Source organism: Lampris incognitus, chromosome 18 (genome assembly GCF_029633865.1).
Source record: "Lampris incognitus isolate fLamInc1 chromosome 18, fLamInc1.hap2, whole genome shotgun sequence".
Lineage (NCBI taxonomy): Eukaryota > Metazoa > Chordata > Actinopteri > Lampriformes > Lampridae > Lampris > Lampris incognitus.
The window spans coordinates 18,365,537-18,390,061 of NC_079228.1; the positions used below are offsets into that span (position 1 = coordinate 18,365,537).

At 43.9% G+C, this 24,525-nt stretch overlaps 1 protein-coding gene across 1 annotated transcript in view; it reads right to left on the reverse strand.

Moving 5' to 3' along the window:
* Positions 1 to 24,525, reverse strand: part of adgrb2 (adhesion G protein-coupled receptor B2) — a 208,165-nt gene that overhangs the window by 68,755 nt on the left and 114,885 nt on the right. Inside the window, exons 13-15 of the mRNA XM_056297981.1 lie at positions 10,263 to 10,350; positions 9,232 to 9,334; positions 3,567 to 3,610 (exon numbers count right to left, since the gene is read on the reverse strand). Of these exons, the coding sequence (XP_056153956.1) occupies positions 3,567 to 3,610; positions 9,232 to 9,334; positions 10,263 to 10,350 (235 nt within the window). The remainder of the gene's footprint in view (positions 1 to 3,566; positions 3,611 to 9,231; positions 9,335 to 10,262; positions 10,351 to 24,525) is intronic.

Below are 24,525 nucleotides of genomic sequence, written 5' to 3' on the forward strand. Positions count from 1 at the left end.
TTTGTCTTGACAGAAAAAGTGGTAACTGTAACAAAGGTAAATCTGGGACTTACACAATCTAATTCAACAATAGTAATGAATGTACAACGCCATTAATTTTATTCATTCATTCAATTCCACGTTTGTGGCCCACAGAGAACGTGCCACTCTCACCTGTTCTCTATGGATATGGTATGTGTTTGTATACTATGGTACGTGTGTGTGTGTGTGTGTGTGTGTGTGTTTGCAGTTGTGTGTGTTTGCAGTTGTGTGTGTTTGCTAAAGAATCCAACAAGCCAGCCCCCGGTAGGGGAGTATGGTAGGGTGGACGGTCAAAGCCAACAGATTTTGAAGGCAAGGTCAGGGAAGCCATTATCATTTCACATGACAGACAGATAGATATACCAGGTGACTGACTGCAGTTGAAAATGGTAGCACTTACAACCTTCTTTGCTTCTGATATAATCAAAGCTATCGGTGTTGTGTCTCGTAAAACTTTTATTAGGGCTAAACCTAACATTCATTTGAGTCAGTGAGGTTCAGAGTAGGTAGAGGATACAGCAATGGAGACAGCACACCGGTTTGGGTGGGCAGATGGTGTGGACATATGGGCCGGTTAGGGTTAAAATAAATAAATAAGCACTCACACATAAATACTGAGATGAACTGTGAGTGCCGCGAACTGTTGGCCAACTTAGCCAGCTGAGAGAGCTCAAATGGGGGTGAACTACCACCTAAATCACTTGGCGACTTCAAAACACACTTCCACAATGTGCACAGATGCCTGTGTAGGAGGCAGATGATAGGCTCAAGAGACTGAAGTCCCCATGTGATCCCTAAAACACATACACCCATTCAAGTGCAGACATACTCAGATGGTGTTCTCAACCAACAAATGTATTTTACTTTGCATCTTTATGTAAGAGCATGCTAATGGATTTCCTGCATGAACGATTTCATTTTGTACACAAAGGAAGTAGGCACAGCGAGTTATTATTCCCCCATCAGTCATGCAGGTTTATTTGCTCTTGTTTTTCTCCCGCTGTGCTTGCCCTCCCTCCCAGTTACTATCTATACATTTTTCACCTCCCGTCTGCCTCCTGCTCCACCCCAAAGCCCGCGGCTCAGTCAGAAAGACAGCCAGGCTGAGAGAGGTGATATCCTCCAGCAAACAATCGTTGCTTTGTACAACATGTTCTTTTCCTGTATCACCGTGTGCTCCCACACAGCTCCAGCCAAGATCGGGAGCTCTGCAGACAGGGAAAGCTGAGGAGCACAAAAATACTCACGTTGTTCACTCGGTTCATGCATACTTCATGTTGTTCTGGTCTTTGTGTGCATCCTTAAGTGTGTGTGTGTGTGTGTGTGTGTGTGTGTGTGTGTGTGTGTGTGTGTGTGTGTGTGTGTGCGTGAGAGAGAGAGTGTGTGTGTGTATGTCTGCGCATGCAATTGTGTGACTCGTACCTGTGTCAAGCAGACTTTGCAAGTAAGTCTGTCTTAGTGATTCTCTCACTAAGAACAGCATGTGGCCACCATTCTTCACATAAAGACAATTCACATTGCCTTCGACAAATTGTCAATCATGCCAAAGTATGCAAAAGCACTGACTTCAATTTTTCACAGTTGCTTGGCACTCTCTATAAGCGACAAGCAGAACACGTTTAAAATGGCAAAGTAAAACAAATTGGTTATTTACAAATATCGATTTAACACAGATCTTGGTCAGGCCTTGTAATTGATGGATATTTATGTGTAGGTGTGTGTGTGTGCGCGCGTGTATAAGATCAAGATTTTCCTGCTTTTACAATGCATTGCCTAATCCCTGGCACATACAATTAGACTTTTTTTACCAAATTTTTTTCTTTCTTGAGTGTGGTTGGGCGATAGAGATCACCCTTATCTCAGCACTTTATATTCTGCCTGGCACTCTGCCCTCACAATGTTGGGGGAATTTCATCTGACTGCAGTAGGAATCTGACTGGCTGGTTAATTGACTTCACTAAGCTTCTTCTTCTTCTCTCTCTTTAGTGGGTAGGGGCAGTTAGCAAATTTACAATCTCTTATTCTCTGCCTGCCAACCTGTGCTGACTGTTTGCTTTGGCTGCAGGAGAGAACTTGCTGAAGCAGATGAACAAACTGGTAGTCGGTGGGAAAGCTGAGAAGACTGCTGCTTTTCTGTCTCCCTTGTCTTTCATGACTTGATGGCAGGTGACGACGAGGCGTAATCATTTCAATGATTTCAGTCTCATGGGCAAAATATGTAATATTATACTATATATATATATATATATACACACACACACACACATATATATATACATATATATACATATATATATTATATAGCCCCCTTTTTCTCCCCAATTGTACTTGGCCAATTACCCCACTCTTCTGAGCCGTCCCGGTCGCTGCTCCACCCCCGTCGATCCGGGGAGGGCTGCAGACTACCACATGCCCCCTCCGATATATGTGGAGTCGCCAGCCACTTCTTTTCACCTGACACTGAGGGGTTTCGCCAGGGGGACGTAGCGCATGAGAGGATCACGTTATTCCCCCCCCCCAGTTCCCCTTACTCCCTGAACAGGCACCCCGACCAACCAGGACACATACCCACATCCGGCTTCCCACCCGCAGGCGTGTCTGTAGGGATGCCGACCATGCTGGAGGTAACATGGGGATTCAAACCAGTGATCCCTGTGTTGGTAGGCAACGGAATAGACCACCATGCCACCTGGACACCCCCATATATAACATATTTTGACACAAAAGTGTCCCTGAGCAAGAAACAAATTTTCTCCGGCTTGCTGTTTGTAAGTCTCCGGGCTTGGTGCTTCACTGAAAGGGTCCAATGAAATATTTTGCCATGGTGAAGTCCATTACAACTGTTCAGAAATGGCTGTGATGGACAGAGAGGACACGAGCGTACCCTGGATCATCACGTCAGTCTAGGTTTTACAGCTGACAAGAGCATGATCACTACGTGGGCTAATTGCAATAACAAACGTAAAATCAATTGTACTACTTTACACTATGTAGCACACAGCACACTACCACACGGTCACAATCAAGAACATCAATGAGTCAGTGGCCTAAATAAGCAAATGAGAGAGGGTCCATTAGGTAGATAAACTGAGCTTTCAATGAACGGGATATGCAAATAACTAACTTTTTGTTGTTGCTGATCCAGCTGGATCGGCATAATTACATCAAATGTCCCATACAAAATGTAACTGTGCAAAGTGAACAAGATTACGGAAACAAGGAGTGAAACAAAAAGAGAAGCATTCTGCTGAGAATGAGGCGCCATGAGTGACGTTATCTTTGAATGCTTAAGATCACAGAGAGAAAGGTGTTTGTTCTCACTGACTAATTTAATTAACACGGAGACAGGGAAGTTCATTTGTCTGCTCAATTCATTAATGAAATGAAGGACGCAGATTAGGCAAGGGTATAAACAACCACACACACACACACACACACACACACACACACACACACACACACACACACACACACGTGCACAGAGAAGCACACATGCTCCTCACGTTCACATGCACAGAATATCAGAATCATTTAAAGTGACTTACGGGTTGCCATAGTCCCAGACTATGCACTGAGGATCTGATGTACCCTGCAAGATAGAAGGGGGGGGGGGATAAACTGTTATTGCCAGTGGAGAGGATGAGTGGGAGAGGCAGACAGAGAGAAGATAGAATAGCTCATTGCCAGAGGAGAAAGAGTGATGCTGCCTGGACAAGGGAGAGAGGTAAACAGACAATGAAAGAGAAAGATTAAGACAGAGGGTGGGAGAATGAGATGGGGGAAGGTGCGACGGAAAAAGAGTCATTGCCAGAGGACAGAGGAGCAAATAGCTACTGCTAGAGGAGAGAAAGAGAAGGTGTGCGAGCAACAGAGAGTCAGAGCAAGCGACAGAACAGAAAAAAAAAGCAATTCCATGCACGATAATACATGTTAAATAGCTACTGCTAGAGGAGAGATAATGCATGTTAAACCAAGGTCATAAACATCCCCGTGTGAATTCTGGGCAACGGTTTGGGGAAGAGAGAAATGTGTAAAAACTGCCAATATGAACCTCATACAGGTCTATAGACGACACCAGATTTTATCTCAGCTCCTACTCTACTGACTTCCTGGAGTCAAAAGCTAATCGTTGTGAGTTGAACTGCCGGTGATTCATTTGGTAAACCAGCACTTGGTCACGCACAGCGGCAAAGGCAGACCCGTGCTGACTCAATCATCGATTTGATCAGAAAATCAATAGCTCTAATTGATGCATCCGGGCTCATTCGATCACTGATCAGAAGCGCTCGGTGAATTGATTGCTCACAGGATTTCTACCTGTTTGCATCATTTAAGAAAAAAGAATTGCAATTGCGACTCATATTTATCCAGCTGAGTTTCTGGACTGCCTTAAAGGTTTTTATTCCTTTCATCAAAAGCATTAATACACTCCAACTGTTAATTCAGAGTAGGCTCAAATAGAATCTATAATCCCTGCCTGGGAGGGAAAACTGTGAGACCTGAAAATTAATTTCTGCAGGTCCTTCGGAGTGAGGCTGGTCAGCTAAGCCACTGACTTCATCAGGTACCAAGGAATGACAGTCTTACTGTGGGAACGTGTAAGAAAATCAGCCATCTCTGTAGCAGTCTCCTAGTCCTCCTCGGGCCCTGCATCAAACAGTTTGCCTTAGAATTGAATATGAGGAACTGAGGAACTCCCTCTATGGAGGAGCTCCCTCTGATGGTAAAGGGGATTATGGCATCCAATCCACAGGCTATATCCATGTTGAAAAGGATGATGTCCCCTCAAAGTAATCTCACTGCTGCCTAAAGGAAGATAGAAGATCACGTCTACCTTTGTGAGAATACTAAGAAAGAAAAACTGAATTTTTTCTTTCTTTTTTTTCTGAAAATAAACGTTATGTTACAAGGTCAAACAATGATAAAAAGCAATGGGCTGATTTACATTCCTTGAATGGGTGTGCTGATGGTACATGGTAGAACCACGTCTGTTGTTGCATCTATATTCTTGTTGGCTCATTGAATCCAGGGATCTCCATGTAGCTAGACTTGAGAGGACGGTACGAGGTAACCTTTGTACGGCGGTGCAGGATCAGAGGCTTGCGGACACAGACTGATGGATGACAACACTTTGTTCCATATTCCATGCCGATGGGAGCCGCCAACATTAGATGTCCCTGGGTGGGCATTAGCGCCGCTGCTTCCTGGCAGACTCTGTTAGCATTCAGCCATCAATCAGTGGGTACGGCGCCTGAGCGTATGCTACGGCAGGCTCCATCAGCACTGACACGTGTGTACTCCCACAAAGTGTGTCTCCTTTTTAGCGGTGACACGTCACATAATGACAGTGTCTGCTCAACCGATGCCTCTCAAAGGGAGCAAATAAAAAAAGAGTCTAACTCCACCAACTGCATTTATGGACGGCGATAGCGGCATACACCAAAAGGTCCCCCTCCACCCTCGCTTGAAATCAACGGCAACTTCCTTCATCAAAAACTCTGCAACATCTGCACAAAGCGTTAAACCTCCCACCGTGGCCATTCGATGGTAAAACGCTTAACACATATTTGCTTTGAATAGGGCGCACATAATCAGGTGAATTATGTTGATATGTAAAACAGGACACTGTTGCAGAGTGTTAAAAGCCTCTCCTTGCACATGGAAAGATATTTCTTTGGAAATGCATCGCGGCAACCTAGACAACGCATTTAGAGTGATGAAAGTAAAGTAGATTAAAGCTAAATAACCAGAAAGGCTTATGGATGATTACCATAAGTCCTACCAAAGCTGTGCCTTTGACAATGTAAAAGGGTGGATGAAAGATAGCTGCCGGGGGATGGGGAGGTGTGTGTGTGCATGTGTGTGTATGTGTGTGTGTCGGGGGGTGTAACTTGGCATCTTGTCGACTGGTTTACTGTTGGGACACTGAGCTTTCTGCCGTCCTGCTTTTTGCTTACACACACACACACACACACACACACACACACACACACACACACACACACACACACACACACACACACACACACACACACACGCGGCCATTGGGGAGGTGTACAGGGAGTCCAGAGCAGATGTCCTCTCAGTGAGGACATGACCGTGTATAGCGACCTCTACACTCCCCTAAGAGAGCGAAGCCCACAGCAGCTGTTGCCCTCGGCGCTGCTTCAGCATCTGGGTGTCACAACGCTGGCCAAGGTCGACAACCCCGTACAGTGCAAAACCATAAAATGAGACCCCACTCTCATTGCCCCCCCACAGACAAATACAGCATCCTATTTTGCAAGTCCCGAGCTGCAGGCTAAGAGATTACAAGTAGGGCTCAGCAGTAATGTCAAGTCAAGACAAGTCACATTTATTTAAAAAGCACATTAAAAACAACCCACGTTGACCAATGTCCTGTACAGACCAGAGCAGGTAGCTAAAACACAAATAAAACAAACACCGACATAGACAACAAGGCACACAGCTTGTATGCACAAATAAACAATACATGGACATTGGCACAAGCCAGAAATCAGCCACATCAGCAGGACTCAAACACTAGAGAATAAAAGTAAGTGTTGAGCCTGTACTCAAACGACTGGATGGAGGGGGCAGATCTGATAGGGAGGGGAATGCTGTTCCACAGTCCAGGGGCTGCAACCGCAAAGATGCCGTCACCCCTGAGCTTAAGGTTAGATCGCGGGACAGCCAGGAGTCCCAACTCGGCATACCTGAGGGACCTGGGGGTAGATCAGGGTTAAAAGGTCTGCGATATAGGAGGGGGCCAGCCTATTAAGGGCTTTATAAAAAAACAGCAGAACCTTAAAATCAATTCTGAAATGCACAGGCAGCCACTGGAGAGAGGCCAGGATAGGAGTAACATGGTCCCTACTCTGGGTACCTGTCCAGAGTCTGGCTGTGGCGTTCTGGACCAGTTGCTGGTGGGACAGGGACGACTGACTAATCCCAGTATACATGGAGTTGCAGTAGTCCAAGCAGGAAGATATAAAAGTGCAGATGACTTTCTCGAGATCTTTAAAAGAGAGCAACGGCTTGATTCTGGCAATAATACAGAGCCGGAAAACACTGTCCTTCACTACACAAATGGACAAATGGACACAGCCTTCACACTCCTACTGTGTTTACAAGCAAGTGTCTCCCACTTTTGAAGAAAGAATTTCCCTGTGTGTATACACTTGTGTGCTTGTGTGTTAGTGTATGTCCCTGTGTGTTTGTTTGTTTGTGTGTGTGTGTGTGTGTGTGTGTGTGTGTGTGCACATGCAAATGTGTTTGCATGCAAGTGTCTCAAGGGTCTGTCATCCTGTCTGTGTGCATCTGCAAGGAGGCAAACATGTATGCGTTTCTGTTTTTGTGTGCATGTACAGTATGTGTGTGTGTGTGTGTGTGTGTATGTGTGTATGTGTATGTGACCGCATATAGGTCCAAGTGTATTTGCCCTCCACACATTGCTTGAGCTGTGCTATGTGCCAGGATAACACTCTTCCTCAGCGGGGAGGCTGAGGTTAGTGGTACAGAGCGGCATGTTAAAGCCAGTGGGGGGCTGTAGGACAACCCCCTCCTCCGACACTAGGCCCACACCTACTCCTGCTTGGCCAACTGTGTCAAAAAGCCATGCAGAGAGGGAGCGAGACAGGCGGGGGGGGGGGTATATATGACATCAGAGAAGAACAGACGGGACAGACGAATTAAAGGGCGACACCATCTGTGTTCTTTTCCGGGTTGTTCAAATGGAAACACCCACTCAGTCATCAGCCAAAAGCAGTAATGCGGGCTAGCGCTGCCCCCCCCCCACACACACACACAGTTGGCTGACAGTGTAAGCATGGAAAGTGACGAAATTGCAGAAACCTACGTCAGGTCACATGGTAAAAAGTTTTTAGAAGAGCTTGGGAAAACAGAATTTTGATGCTAAAACATATGTACTTCAACCAAAATTTGAATTTTCCGATTTGAATGCATAGAAACACTACTTTCCCAGTAGGGTTTCCGATGTATTCAAGTGTGGACGGCACAGTGGCGCAGTGGTTAGCGCTGTCACCTCACAGCAAGAAGGTCCTGGGTTCGAACCCAAGGGTTGTCCAACCTTGGGGGTCATCCCAGGTCGCCCTTTGTGTGGAGTTTGCATGTTCTCCCTGTGTTTGCGGTGGGTTTTCTCCGGGTGTGCCGGTTTCCCCCACCATCAAAAAAACACATGCATGTTAGGGTTTATACTCCTATCTGTGCCCCTGAGCAAGGCAATGGGAAAAGAACTGGAGTTGGTCCCCGGGCGCAGCACGGCGGCTGCCCATTGCTCCTAGCTACACAGCTAGGATGGGTTAAATGCAGAGCAGAATTTCCCCATGGGGATCAATAAAGTATCTCAAAATAATAATAAAAAAAAAAAATCAAAATCCGAATATTCAATGCCAAGGAATGATATAAAAACCGAAAAAACACACAAAAAAATATGGACCCCTCCCTTTTAAAGAGAGACAGAGAGATAAATGGAAATTGGAGGGGAGACAGAAAATGATGGACACATTGAAGAGCTGGAGAACCAGTCAAACAGAGAGACATGCCAGGCAGAAAAATGTATGCAAAAATAATGGACAGGAAAAACATCAGACATGTACATTGTATATGTGGTGTTTGTGTGCGGTTTTGTGTGTGTATGTGTGTGCATGCTCAGGTGTTTGCATTGTCTAAAGGGAATAATTATATATTCTACATAATTTTATAAATGCTGCCCACCTTTTTGAGAAAGAACGGATAATAAGCTCATCGATGAGACTATAACAAACTCTCTGAACTCACCGAGGCCACAAATCGATCTCATTAAAAGGACTCTTGGTCTTTTCCACCGTAAAAACTCCATGAGTTATAGCAACACACTCCACTGTAAAAATAACTGCAAAAACTGTATATCACAATTTAAGGACTTCAAAATGTCAGACATGGTAGAGTCCCTCTGGACTGGACTCTTAATAACAGAGATCACTTAAAGAGAATGGACTGTCTTGACCACCGAAACCAATTTAGCCAGTTTAATGGAAGCTTGCTCATACAGTGCAAACGGATTTTACTGCATGTAACATATTTTCGAATTCCCTATTTTAACTGCTCCATGTTTACGCCATGTGGTAGATTTTCTATTTTGATTTCCGTTTTCCGTGTTGACATGTACAGAGGTCTGGACAGTCAAACCAGATTTCATGTTCTACTTACATTGAACAGCGGTGACAGCTCCACCACCACCATGGGCTCGCTGCGCGGCGGTTCTGGTCGCACCGTCACCGTCAGTATCTTGGAGTTGATCACTGCAGGGGGACTGCACGCACGCACGCACACGCACACGCACACACGCACACGCACACCAAAATGTAGCTTTAATTTTGGAGTTGTCTGATGCATGGTCAAGTTTGATCTGAATTTTTTTTTGGCTGATGTTGTTTAGTGTAGTGGAGGAAAATGCAACTGAACATATGGTCACACAATTTCTGATTCTTTCACAGGCACACATGCACACACCAGGCTCCACTACATGGCTTCTGAGGTTTTTTTTTATCATGTTTGTAAAAAGCCAAAGGCGATGCCCAAGTAAGCAGGCAGTCCTGAACCTACAGTGTTAGTGTTCAGGGAGGACAGGGATATCTACACAGGACTTATTCTATCACAGCCAACACCACTGGATAACATAGCCAGAGCCCAGCACATAGAAAATTACAACTGTGAAAACCTTGTCTCTCTCTCTCTCTCTCTCTCTTTTATTTCTTAAGTTTTAAGGAAGGTAAGGCCATTCAAACCCCACTGTGTACTCTCTAAAATACATAGTTGCCAATATGAAAAAAATTGGGAAAAAATATATTTCTCCAAGTCCTGAATAATGTACTTTTTTGGAGAGCCTAGGCTTTCATCTGACAACTCGGCAGACGCAGGGATAGAGGGAGAGAGGGACTAGAGGCAAGGAGAAAGTAAGAGAGGATATAAGGCAGAGGACAAGGGGGGAATTGGAATTTGGTATGAGATGGTGGGAAGAGAGGTGAGAGGAAAGGGCAGAGAGACGAAAAGCCGGCGAATGAAAACTGAAAAAAATGTGACACAAAATACAAGTGAGTCCAAGGAGTGTTGGTGATAAAGAACTGGGGGGAAGAGATGCAGAAAATCAAGTCAAAGGTTGGGGGAAACAAAATCAAAAGGAGCAGAGATGAAAAAACCGAAATTTTCCATTGGCGATAGTAGATCTCAGTAGTACTCACTTAGGTGCAGGTAAGATAATGCCCAGCGTCCTGTACAAGATGGCTCCAATGACATAGTACGTGGTCGGCTCTGACTCCAACTCCGTCTCTGTAACACGGGGAACACAGGAACTGATGAGTTTTGCTGAGTTAAATAAAAAGAACATCTCTTAAATCGGATGCTTTTCAAAGTCTTTGGTAGACTGGAGAAGTCTGCCATTTTTGTTCCAATGGATTTGGAAAACAAACATCATCGTGTACGTGCGATCCCCATGTTACCTCCGGCTTGGTCGGGCGTCCCTACAGACACAATTGGCTGTGTCTGCGGGTGGGGAGCCGGATGTGGGTATGTGTCCTGGTCGGTCGGGGTGCCTGTTCAGGGGGGAGGGGGAACTGGGGGGAATAGCGTGATCCTCCCATGCGCTACGTCCCCCTGGCGAAACTCCTCACAATCAGGTGAAAAGATGCAGCTGGTGACTCCACATGTATCGGAGGAGGCCTGTGGTAGTCTGCAGCCCTCCCTCAATCGGCAGAGGGGTTGGAGCAGCGACTGGGATGGCTTGGAAAATAGGGTAATTGGCCAAGTACAATCAGAGAGAAAAAAGGGAACCCCCCCCCAAAAAAAAGTGTACATGCGAGTTTATTGCGAGTTTTCCAGGGAAAGAGGGGTCTAGGATAACTTGAGCATATCCAACTCAAATGCATTGAAAAGACTTCCATTATTGGCCCACTGCACAACAAATCAGCCTATACAGCAGAGCGCTGGATTGTGATGTCGTTGTGAGGCAACATGAGTAGATAACAAGGTAATTCGAAATGAATGTGTCATGTTCATGTATCCCCCCGACCCTGAGAGCAGCATAAGCGGTTCGGATAATGGATGGATGTTCATGTAAAGGTATGCTCTCAATTGTTAAAGCCAATAAGCACATATTTAATTAGTCCAGTACAGGAATGTATATGACATCTCTTATTAATCCTTTGAGATTGCTTTTTTTGACCTTACTAAGTAATCACACTTTATAAAATAGAAAACTGTAATTTCTTAAGACTAAATAACAATGACTGATATGGCTTTTATGACTTTCCATTCATTTGCTCATGTATTCCCAGAGTTTGAATAAGACATTTGAATACTAATAGTGTCAAATAATGAGGTGTAAACATACCACTGGCTTCATTCTAAGGTTAGGCTTAATGCATTGTGTGGGCAGTGTGTATTGGCATTGATTTCTTCTCTTTTTTTTGTCCTAGCTGGTGTGAATCATCTGCAGCGTGACTCAAAATAGGCATACTTGAATGCAGTGAGTAAAGTTGAAAACTGCAACTTGTCTCTATTAGTAAATCACTATTTTATCCATCTGGCTCATGGAGTCTGGTTGTGTAATACTAACTAGCATTTTAATCATGGTTGGAAACACCTGCCAGACTCTATATCGCTGTTGAATTTTTTTTTTTAAAGACTATTTTTTTGCCCTTTTCTGCTTTATTTCAACAGTGACACTTGAGAGAGACAGAAAAGGCAGGGGAGAGAGAGGGGATGACATGCAGCAAAGGGCACAGGCCGGATTTGAACACAGGCCACTGTGGTAAGGACTCAGACTTATGTGGCACACGTTCTACCAGGTCAGCCACCGGGGCACCTCCTGTTGAATTTTTTTGACCAATGCACAAACACTAGAGCAGCAGAAAAGACGTACGTGTTGCACACAACTCCAGCAGGGAACTGTCACAGAGGGTGCAGGAATTGAGGACCCAAATACAGATGTGGTAACAGGTGAAACAAAATGTTTAATGGCAGGAAACACAAAGGTATCAGGAACACATAAGGATACATGACAGTTACATGATGGTACGCTCTGACAATAAACAAACTAAACAGCCAGACATAAATACACAGAAACTTAGGACTGGGATGGTGTCAGAGCAGGGCCAGCCATGAGATGCAGAAAACAGGGTTGAAGTGGCCGGAAGCTGGAGCGGCCATGACAGAAACGTGGTAAAACAGGTAAATCATCAAGTACAGGTACATACTGTGTTTTCCCAAACAAACTGAGATCTCTTTATTTAAATATTCACCTTCAAATATCCGCAAGCATGCTGAAGACATGTTACGTATGTTAATCTTTGACTTTACAATCACTCCTTAGCAAGTTGCAGGTGGTTGATCTGTTGGCCTCTTACACTGGTGCACTTTAATAAGCAGCCAGCAATATCACTACCTAAATGTCATCCAATCTACTACTACTTTCGGCTGCTCCCGTTAGGGGTCGCCACAGCGGATCATCCATTTCCATTTCTTCCTGTCCTCTGCATGTTCCTCTGTCACACCAGCCACCTGCATGTCCTCCCTCACCGCATCCATAAACCTCCTCTTTGGCCTTCCTTTCACCTAAATGTCATCCAATGAACAGTCATATTAACTTTAACTAATGTTAACAACATAAAGCTATGGTTAATGTTAATGTTGGCTAACATCCAAGGAGCTATTTAACTTGAAAACAGGCTTTACATATCACTTACCATCAGAGTTGATATACTTTTACTTTTTACACCCATGGAATTTTTTAGCTTTCCAGATTATCTGACAGTCAGAAGCAATGCTTGATGGTTATTTGTAATGCCTTTCCCCTAATATCTATCAGCTAACTCTTGCAAAGAGTAATCACCCAGGCTTGCAAAGATATCGGTGTTATGGGCAGCATGGCTCAGGAGGTAGAGCTGGTCATCTCGCAATTGAAAGGTTGCTGGTTCGATCCCTGGCTCGTCCAGGGAGCATGTCGAAGTGTTCTTGAGCAAGACACTGAACCTTTAACTGCTCCTGATGAGCAGGTTGGCACCTTGCATGGCAGCCTCTGCCATCAGTGTTTCTGTGAATGGGTGAATACTGAGAAGTTAAGTAGAAGAAGCTGTGACGAAACTCAAAAGTGGAAAAGCCGCAGGGTTTGACAACATACCGGCACAGTTAATCAAGAGTGGGGGAGATAGCACCATTGATGTCGTATATAAAATCTGCAACTCAGTCTGGAGGAGTGGTGAGGGGCCATCACAATGAACAAAATGCTTAATAATTTCACTGCCAAAGAAAGGAAACATCCAGAAATGCCACAACTACCGAACCATAAGCCACCAAGGCAAGCCCTTCTTGAGAATCATGAATAGCAGGATGAAGATGCGAGCCAAAGACATCTTATCTGAGGAACAAGCTGGCTTGCGAAGTGGATGTAGCACAGTTGAACAAATCACAAATGTGAGAATCTTGAGTGAGAAATACAGAGGCCATCAGATGGAAATCGGCTACAACTTTATCAACTTCAAGCAAGTGTTTGATAGGGTGTGGAGAGAGGTTCTGTGGATGGTTATGAAAAAGCACAAAATTGGCATAAATCTAGTGAAAACGATTAAGATGCTCTACAACAAGAGTAGCAATGCAGTGCTATCAAGAAATGACAGACTGGAATGGTTTCAAACAACGATGGGAGCCTGCCAAGGATGTATTCTATTGCCATGCTTATTTAACGTGTTTTTGGAGCAGATTACGACGGGCCCATTGGAGGACTTCACTGGCACCATCATAGATGGCAGACAATGCATAACAAATTTCAGATTTGCAGATGACATAGACCTGGTAGCCAGATCCAAAGAGGAACTAGTGGACATTACCAAACCTCTGGAAACAACAGCATGTAGATATGGTATGGTGATGTTTATGTTATTCGTCCGTCGCAGCGACAAGGACCATCTAGTCATCCTGTGATGGATGACTGATGACTTGCGCAATGATTAAAGTGAGGAAGAGTTGCGCATCATCAACCCCACTCTCTCATCCAAGACCACCTACTACCAGTGGCAAGACTAGCGAGACGACTGGCAATGGCGACGGACGCAGATTTTTCCTCAGGGTTTCTTCCCGAAGCCTTCCCTGTAGACGAGTATACCCACAACGCAGTGGAGATTTTAAATCAGAGTTTGCCTTCTCCTTGATGAACTACTTGACAGGCTAACGAGCTTCATCTACCCAGGTTTGAAATCAGAGTTGTCCTTCTCCTAGATTGGCTGCAAACCAAGGCTAACGAGTCCAATCGACCCACCCGGTTATACCGCCGGGAACCCGGTCGCCCCTGCAGCAGACTTTGTGAAAACAGGAGGTACCACGGGAATGTGCTGCTGCAGACACATTTGCGTAGGAGCGGCCATATGCTAAGGTCCTGATGGACCCGCAGCGATCACTAAACCAGGAAGCGAGAGGCAACCGCCCCGCTTCGCATTCCTTTTGGCAAGTTGGACATCTGGCCCAATACTCGCCACCTCCCAATGTATGGAGGTGGTGAGTATTGGGCCAGATGTCCTAGGCATGAGATAAGCAGTGAGAAATGTAAGGTGATGGTAACATCTCAGGTGACTGATGAGGAACAGCATGAAGTGAAAGCTGATGGGAAAGTGCTTGAATTGGTAGAAAACTTTGTATACCTTTGCTCTATGTTAAACAAGCAGTGCACCTCAGATTAGGAAATGAGAAGACTGGTCATTGCTACTAAACAAGATATGGAGTAGCAAGAATATTTTCCTTCCCACAAAAACGAAAATAAAACTGATGCACTTACTGATTACATTCACTGCACTGTATGAATGCGAAACCTACACATACAACATATAAAAAAAGACAATAAATGCCTTTGAAATGCGTTACTACATAAGGATTCTAGGGGTGACATGGGAAATGCACTGCATAAACAACTCTGTGAAACTGGAGATACAAAATATGGCAGCGGCTCTCGAACCGCTGATGGAAACTGCTAGATGTTGAAAGTTACAGTGGTTCGGACACATAACAAGAAAAAATGGGTCTCTAGCAAGTACCATTATGCATGGTGCAGTTGATGGAAGAAGTAGTACAGGAAGGCCAAGGGGAGAATGGATGACAGTCACAAAGAGATGGATGGGGAAAGTGGTGGTGGAGTGCGTGCGACTGGTGGCAGATTGAGGTATTTTATTGGAAGGAACACTGGGTGTAAAAAAAGGAAAAAAAAACCATACAAATACAATGTATATAGAACTGATTGTCCCTCCATATTTTGGTAACACCCCCCCCCCACTCAACCCTCACCCATTGCAGATGCAAAAAAAAAAAAATAGTAATATAAATTATAAGATAAATAAAAAACTACAAAATAGAAATAAAATAGGTTAGAGAGCTTTACATCAACAAGATGCATTCAAACATCTCATAAGTACCAAGTTCAGGCACATGAAGTACAGAGCACTATGTACAAATGAACTATTAATAGTCATTTCTGTTTACATAAGTTATGCTTTATGATGTCATACATTTTAGTGATTGGAGAAAAATATATTCCATATGCGTTAATTATAGTAGTTTACACTAAAAAATAGCATCTCTCTCCCTCTGTCTGTCTCTGTCTCTCTCCATTTATTTTGATGTCTGTTGCCCATGTCTATATCCCTACTTTTACCGTCTGTAAATTCTGGATTACAATTATTACAGGTGCTTGCCATACTAACATGCCACTTGTTTAATCCAGATAAGAGATAAATACAAATACTGTATAATATCAGCTCTTGTTAATCCGATGCCTATTACTTCCACATAGAAGTGCTACATGTGCTATTGTTGACACTGCACTGTTCTCTCATCTATATGTTTCTGCAATCGCTGATTGCACACCAACAAGGCATAATTTTCTTACTGCATCAGTCATAAGCCTTGATATCATACACAAATCATAAAATACATTGGCGTATCATAATAACTATATTTATTTTTGCTGCTAATATGAAAAATAATGTGTGGAACATTTGTCTTGCAAGCTTTTGTACTGATTCATATAAATAGGCCTACATATTTTTGATGAGTGATGTCATTGTTGCCTGTCAGATTTAATCATTTGTCAGTATACCATATAGGGGAAATAACTCTAATGACAATGTAATCATGACATTTGAGACAATCTGCATAACTGATTACCGTGAGTTGGTGTCTTGTGATTCTGGTTTGACTTTTGGGCCCAAAAATGTTGACAACCTCTGTATAAGGCTAGTGTGTAACGTGTACAACCAAGACTACAACCTGAGACCGTCTGCCACAACCTCATATCTAACAAATAGCCTGGAACAATATCGCCTGGCAACTCCACATGTATCAAAGAAGCATGAGGTAGTCTGAAGCACTCCCCCGATCGGCACAAGGGGTGGAGCAGCAACCGGGATGGCTCGGAAGAGTGAGGTAATTGGCTGGGTACAATTGGGGGAAAAGGGGGGGACCCCCCCCCCCAAAGTCACATTCACGCTAATTCTATAATGATGCATGCTACTTATCCAGTCACTTCAAGCTAGTCTCCTCAGACCAAACCAAGCCTTTAAATTGGTGTTATGTTGGTGTACCATGGCAGCAGAGGTGGGTAGTAACACGTGATATTTACTCCACTACATGTGCTGAGTATTTTTTAATAAATTGTACTTCTAAGAGTAGTTGTTTTGCAGAATACCTCGGATTCTTATTTGAGCACATTTGTGATAAAATATAGGTTACATTGGGCTACACACTTCTTGCTACTTTTACTAGAGTTGGGACCGATCCGATCCAATACTGACATATAATTCACTCATCAGATATCGGACTGACATTGCTGATCCACGACGTACCGATCCGGATTCCATAGTCTGATGTTTTTATGAATTATAAATACGTAGCTAATTATGCATTTTTAAGTCCATAGCTAAAATGGTTAATGTAAGTTCAGGTAGTATGAAGTGTTTTGAGTGTGGGATACATCTACAGAATACATATGCATGAACGAGATGGCCGTGGGGGAAACAAGGGAAACCTCACAAAATGTAAACCTGGAGTCTCCTAAACTCCATTGTAATTCGGAGAAAGATAAAATGGCCGTAGATGACATAGTAACTGTATCAGAAGGACCCAGTGTGGGTGGAGTTAGGTGACGCTGCTGCATGCGTAACCTCCCTGGCAGGTACTGCAGCCGAGCTCAGGCAGGAACGCGCGGAGTGACAGGGAGGAGGTGGCGGTGGACCCGCAAGGGTAATTAAAGAACTGGTTGTTTGAATAAGTACTGCGTTTTCTTTACTCAGGAAATGTTAAGTCTATAAAGGCTAATGTTTTATGTATTTGAAGTCTGAGACATGTGGGCGTGGAGAAGAGTGCAGGCAACTTGGAGTGCAGTTTAGTCCAGCATTTGCCGTCTAGTCAAAGCCAATCATTATCTGACTGTGGGTCCTCTCTAAAACAGGTGTATTATATTGAAATCTGTGATTGATCATTCTGAACCATTATTATTATTAAACATTACAATAGACCACCCAACTAATTAGGTTGGCTCAAAAGGTAAAACTGTGCACCTTATTGAATTGACGTTTGCCAAAGTGAAAGGGGTTGAATAGCTTTGCAAACAGCATATTCCATTTTTAATTTTCTTAAAAAGTTTTTTGTAGAGGTCTATTCCATTGCCTACCAACATGGGGATCGCTGGTTCAAATCCCCCGTGTTACCTCCGGCTTGGTCGGGCATCCCTACAGACACAACTGGCCATGTCTGCGGGTGGAAAGCCAGATGTGGGTGTGTCCTGGTCGCTGCACTAGCGCCTCCTCTGGTCAGTCGGGGCGGTTGTTTGGAGGGCAGGGGGAACTGGGGGGGGGGTAGCATAATCCTCCAACGCACTACGTCACCCTGGCGAAAATCCCCACTGTCAGGTGAAAAGAAGCGGCTGGCGACTCACATGTATCAGAGGAGGCATGTGGTAGTCTGCAGCCCTCTCCGGATCAGCAGAGGGGGTGGAGCAGCGACCGGGACGGCTCAGAAGAGTGGGGTAATTGGCCGTATACAATTGGGGAGGAAAAAAAAATATGTACATAACTTTGTTAAAAGAAACACTCAACGGCAGGGAAAGTGCTCAACAAATGAGTAAAATAATCCAGTGATACAAGTAAATTCTTTATGAGACAGTACGTAGTATTAATTATCTATCCAGTGGATGGATGGATAATTAATAACCATTAAGTAACATTAGTTTCACACCACAAAAAAAAAGATAAAAATATATACAGTGCCAGTGCATCCGGAAAGTATTCACACCCCTTCACTTTCCCCACATTTTGTTATGTTACAGCCTTATTCCAAAATGGATTAAATTCCTTTTTTTCCTCATCAATCTACATACAATACCCCATAATGACAAAGCGAAAAAGGTTTTGTAGAAATTTTTGCAAATTTATTAAAAATAAAAAACTGAAATATTGCATATACATAAGTATTCACACCCTTTACTCAGTACTTGGTTGAGGCACCCTTGGCAGCGATTACAGCCTCAAGTCTCCTTGGGTATGAAGCTACAAGCTTGGCACACCTATATTTGGGGTATTTCTCCCATTCTTCTCTACAGATCCTCTCGAGCTCTGTAAGGTTAGATGGGGAGCGTCGCTGCACAGCTATTTTCAGGTCTTTCCAGAGATGTTCAATGGGGTTCAAGTCTGGGCTCTGGCTGGGCCACTCAAGGACATTCGCAGACTTGTCCCAAAGCCACTCCTTCATTGTCTTGGCTGTGTGCTTAGGGTAGTTGTCGTGTTGAAAGGTAAACCTTCGCCCCAGTCTGAGGTCCTGAGCGCTCTGGAGCAGGTTTTCGTCAAGGATCTCTCTGTACTTTGCTCCATTCATCTTTCCCTCGATCCTGACTAGTCTCCCAGTTCCTGCCGCTGAAAAACATCCCCACAGCATGATGCTGCCACCACCATGCTTCACTGTAGGGATGGTATTAGCAAGGTGATGAGAGGTACCTGGTTTCCTCCAGACGTGACGTTTGGCATTCAGGCCAAAGAGTTTAATCTTGGTTTCATCAGACCAGAGAATCTTGTTTCTCATGGTCTGAGAGTCCTTTAGGTGCTTTCTGGCAAACTCCAAGCGGGCTGTCATGTGCTTTTTACTGAGCAGAGGCTTCCGTCTGGCCACTCTACCATAAAGGCCTGGTTGGTGGAGTGCTACAGAGATGGTTGTCCTTCTGGAAGGTTCTCCCATCTCCACAGAGGAACGCTGGAGCTCTGTCAGAGTCACCATCGGGTTCTTGGCCACCTCCCTGACCAAGGCCCTTCTCCCCCGACTGCTCAGTTTGGCTGGGTGGCCAGCTCTAGGAAGAGTCCTGGTGGATCCAAACTTCTTCCATTTACGAATGATGGAGACCACTGGGCTCTTCGGGACCCTCAAAGCTGTAGAAATTTTTTTTGTACCCTTCCCCAGATCTGTGCCTCTATACAATCCTGTCTCGGAGGTCCACAGACAATTCCTTTGACTTCATGGCTTGGTTTCTGCTCTGACATGCACTGTCAACAGTGGGACCTTATATAGACAGGTGTGTGCCTTTCCAAATCATGTCCAATCAATTGAATTTACTACGGGTGGACTCCAATCAAGATGTAGAAACATCTCAAGGATGATCAGTGGAAACAGGATGAACCTGAGCTCAATTTTGAGTGTCATAGCAAAGGGTGTGAATACTTATGTACATACAATATTTCATTTTTTTATTTTAAATAAATTTTCAAAAATTTCTACAAAAACTTTTTCACTTTGTCATTATGGGGTATTGTGTGTAGATTGATGAGAAAAAAAAGGAATTTAATCCATTCTGGAATAAGGCTGTAACATAACAAAATGTGGGGAAAGTGAAGGGGTGTGAATACTTTCCGGATGCACTGTATGTATATATATATATATATATATATATATATATATATAAATGTATTAATTGTTATCCAATGAAACGAGTGAGGAACTGTATGCATATCACATTCTCATTGGGGGCTGAGCCCCCATAAAGGCCTGACCCTAGAACTGCCCCTGATATAAATGCATATAAAAAAAATTTGTGCACTGTGCGCGCACATTAACAAGACATTATGGCCAACTCTAGACACCCCCCCCCCAGTTAAAAATTCCTCGAACCGCCACTGCTTTTCAAATGGCTAAAATAACATTCATGGAGAAAAGTTGCAGATTGCTGCTTTAATGGGGAATGTTTTTGTTTTTATATTAATCCTCCATACCTAATACAGGGAGCCTCATTAATAAAAGCATGCAACTCTAAGCTCCAATGATCACAAAAAGTAATCAAACCAAATCTCGGGTACTTGAGGGACCAGTAAACTTAAAATGTCATCAGAAACACCATCCTTCTCCAAGACCACCTCCCTCTGCCCACCCTTCATCTTCATCCTTCTTTTCAAGTGCCGTCTCTCGTCTCCTCCCCAGCAGTCATTTCTCTCATCCTTCTTTGTTTTTTTTTTGTTTTTTTTTGTGGCATTCACCAACCCACTTTCCAACTCCCCCCTTTCAAAAGTCTGTCTTTTGCAGCACTTCATTTTTTTTCAATCCTTCCATCATTTGCTCCTTTGAATCTTCTCTCACCAAAAGAGCAGGGGTTCCCAAGGAGAGGTGGCGTTCCTCTGTAAATGTCACTTTGTCTCATGCCAAGCAGGGAGAAGCAAAGCGGAGGGGGGGGTGAGAGTAGAGAGTTCATACTGAGAGACGCCTCTCCCTCCTCTGCCCTTTTAGCTTGAGGGAGGGGAAGGGAACCCATAGATGGGGGAGGCAGGGGAAGCCAAAGGGAGGTGGTGGTGGGGGGGCTGATTGTATCACAGATACTGGGTGACTCATCCAATATCTGCCCGCCTTGCCGCCTAAGAGGTAACACACAGAAAGCCAGCTAGCAAAATCAAGAGAAGGAAAGAGAGAAAGAGGAAGAGGAAGCAAACGCTTGACTTGAGAAAAAAAAAGTGATTATGGGACCATAAAATGGGGGGGGGGGACATCAAAGTAGGCATGAGAAAGCTGGTGAGTGTGATGGATGCTAATTGGATGCCGTCTGCAGAGACATGCAAATTAGAAAGCCAGTGTATTGTGGGTAAATGGTAAATATGTTCAAATAAGTGTGTGTGTGTGTGTGTGTGTGTGTGAGGGCTGCTTCTTTAGTTGAACTCAGCAAACGCTCATTTTGCTATGATGATTAATACCACTGGAAAGACTCAATCATCGAACTTTCATTTTCCACTAACAGAGTTTTGGTTCCCCCGCACTTGCAAAGACATCAGCTATAAAGCAGCTAAATGGGAAGTCGACAGTCAACAGCTGTGAACCCAAATCAGTGATTTGTCAGAAAAGACAGCCTGGGAGTTAAATGTTATACCCTTAATCAGAGATTAAAGTCACAACCCTGAAGAGCCTTCCTTTTTGTTCGCCTCTCTGACATCTCTGGTGATACTTGGGTGATTACGGCAGACTTTGAGCATCTCAAATTGCCAAGATCCTTTAAAAATGGCTGTGTATTTATATCAGCACCTTACCCACAGCCAAACCTATGGCTGGACTGGGTTTTATTCATTGGCTGTGCAGTATTTATTGGTAAAATACATTTTTTGAGTTTGTTATTGTCACTGACTATGCCTCCACCCTACTCTAATTTGGCCCCACATCACACAAGTGCCCACCTGTTGAAGGTGTGGGGAGGGTTACAGATGAGCTCACAAAGATGTGAAAAAAAAAGACAAAAATGTCAGGAAATGGTGCTGCCTGAAGACTGCAGTTCAAATGCAGGGACTGAAGGGTTGCCATTACAAACGTCCCTCAACCCTCATGTGACTCAGAATGCCCTTCAAGATGGCAGCCGGGAGTGACCCACGGGCAAGTGCCAAGGACAAACGCAAGTGATTTTGATATTCATGGATCACCTATTGATGCTTTTTGCACGTGACATTGTGATCTATAGCGAGTAGGGTGCAGGTTGAGGAGAGCCTGGAGAGGTGGAGGTATGCACTGGAGAGAAAAGGAATGAAAGTCAGTAGGAGCAAGATGGAATACATGTGTGAGGATGCAAGTACAGGTGACGAAGGTGGGCGAGTTCAAATACTTGGGTCAACTGTTTCAAGTAACATGGAGTACGGAAGAGAGGTGAAGAAGAGAGTGCAGGCAGGGTGGAGTGGATGGAGAAGAGTGTCAGGAGTGATTTGTGACAGAAGGGTACCAGCAAGAGTTAAAGGGAAGATTTACAAGATGGTTGTGAGACCAGCTATGTTGTATGGTTTGGAGACAGTGGCACTGATGAAAAGACAGGAGGTGGAGGTGGCAGAGTTGAAGATGCTAAGATTTTCAATGGGAGTGATGAGGAAGGACAGGATTAGGAATGATTATATTAGAGGGACCGCTCAAGTTGGACGGTTTGGAGACAAAGCAAGAGAGGCAAGATTGAGATGGCTTGGACATGTGTGGAGGAGACATGCTGGGTATATCGGGAGAAGGATGCTGAATATGGAGCTGCCAGGGAAGAGGAAAAGAAGAAGGCCAAAGAGGAGGTTTATGGATGTGGTGAGGGAGGACATGCAGGTGGCTGGTGTGACAGAGGAAGATGCAGAGGACAGGAAGAGATGGAAACGGATGATCCACTGTGGCGACCCCTAACGGGGGCAGCCAAAAGTGGCAGTAGATGTATATGCTTTTTGCACGTATGGTTTTAGGTTGTGACTTTAAATGCTGGTTAATTGTGTCACTCACTCATTTCCTTCTTCCCTTGTTTGCTTACTCACTATCAACAGTGGGGTAAATAATGTAAAACAAAAGCACAACAGCATAAGATGTAACTGGGTTGAGGGGTTATGCACAGGAACAGACAAATTAATTGGCTGTTATGTAATTTCTATTGTCCCTATGCGGGTTCACTGGCTTCATGATTCGTATCGCAATGTCAAATTTAATCTAACGATCCGTACTAAATCCCGGTTAATTTAATGATAACATTATAAGACCTAGTAAATTTGATGACCTTAAGGGTAAATATTAATTGAATATTGTGTGACAGCTTGGCACAGCTCAAGCAATAGTTTAAAAGTGTGTGTTCGTGTACTCGTTAAAAGCATGTTTTGAACATGTTTGCATCTACGTTTGTGTTCTACCTTTCCTTTTCTCCTCTCCTCCCCCCTTATCTTGCAGGATACATCAGATCCTCAGTGCATAGTCTGGGACTATGGCAACCCATAAGTCACTTTCAGTGATCTGATATTCTGCATGTAAACGTGAGGGGCATGTGTGCTTCTGTGTGTGTGCATGTGTGTGTGCGCGCGTATATATGTTTGACTAAATCCATGCCTGCGGCAAAATATGTGCCTTTATGTGCATGTTCAGACTTTCCATATGACAGGCACTTTCATAACATGTTATAACAGATGGTAAACAATTTGTGCTTTCTTTGGTGAAAAGGCAGCGATATGGAAGATCATATGTGACAAAATTAAAAAAAAATAATCAAAGAATAAATAAATATCCAATGAAAATGTTTATAACTCCTAATATAATTTTATTTAATTATCATAGTATTCATAATTATTATTTCATGTTTGCCCTTTTATTAATTCACAAGAGCCTTTTTTATGCATTTTGTATATGTTCTTAAGAATTTCTGAGTAGCAGTTTTCTAACTGGTTCTTTAATTCATGTTTTTTTTTTATTTCTGAACGACGCTGCTGAATGACTCTTTTATTCATGTCGTTGAGGTTTTATTTCAACATGACGGTTGCTTGTCAGTCAGCCTTGGTGGTCAGGGTCAGCTATGATCATTAGTGGCTCAGCCGCTCAGCAGAGAATCACAGCAAAGCAACCGAGTCGGACAGCCAATATGCTGACCGCCTACGTGCAACAGCAACTAGCCACCGGTACGGCAGCAAAACGGGGGAACAGATGTCAATTTCAGAGCTTAATAATTCACAAGACGTCCGGTTTTATTCTCAACGCGACTGAGAATGACATCAGAGGACGCACTTCAACTCTCAATTTCATCTGCTAAATGAAATTCGGCTAACTGTACCGAGTCCACCATGCCTGCCATGTTTCCTGGTAAGGCAAGGCAAGCTTATTTGTATAGCACAGTTCAAACACACGAAGCACTTCAAGGTACTTTGCAAAAGGCATGAAAGAGCACTGAATAAGAAGTGCGGAATAAGTAAATATATAAATACATGTGAAAAAGATAAAATAAAATGGACTGCATTTTACATAGCACTTTTCTAGCTGCAATAGCTACTAAAAGCACTTTACAATTACTTAATCGCTCACAGACAGACAGACAGACAGACAGACACTCACTCACTCACTCACTCACTCACTCACTCACTCACTCACTCACTCACTCACTCACTCACTCACTCACTTTCTTAGGGGTTACAGGTATCTTGCTCAGGGACATTTCGACATTTTTGGCCAGGAGGAGCCGAG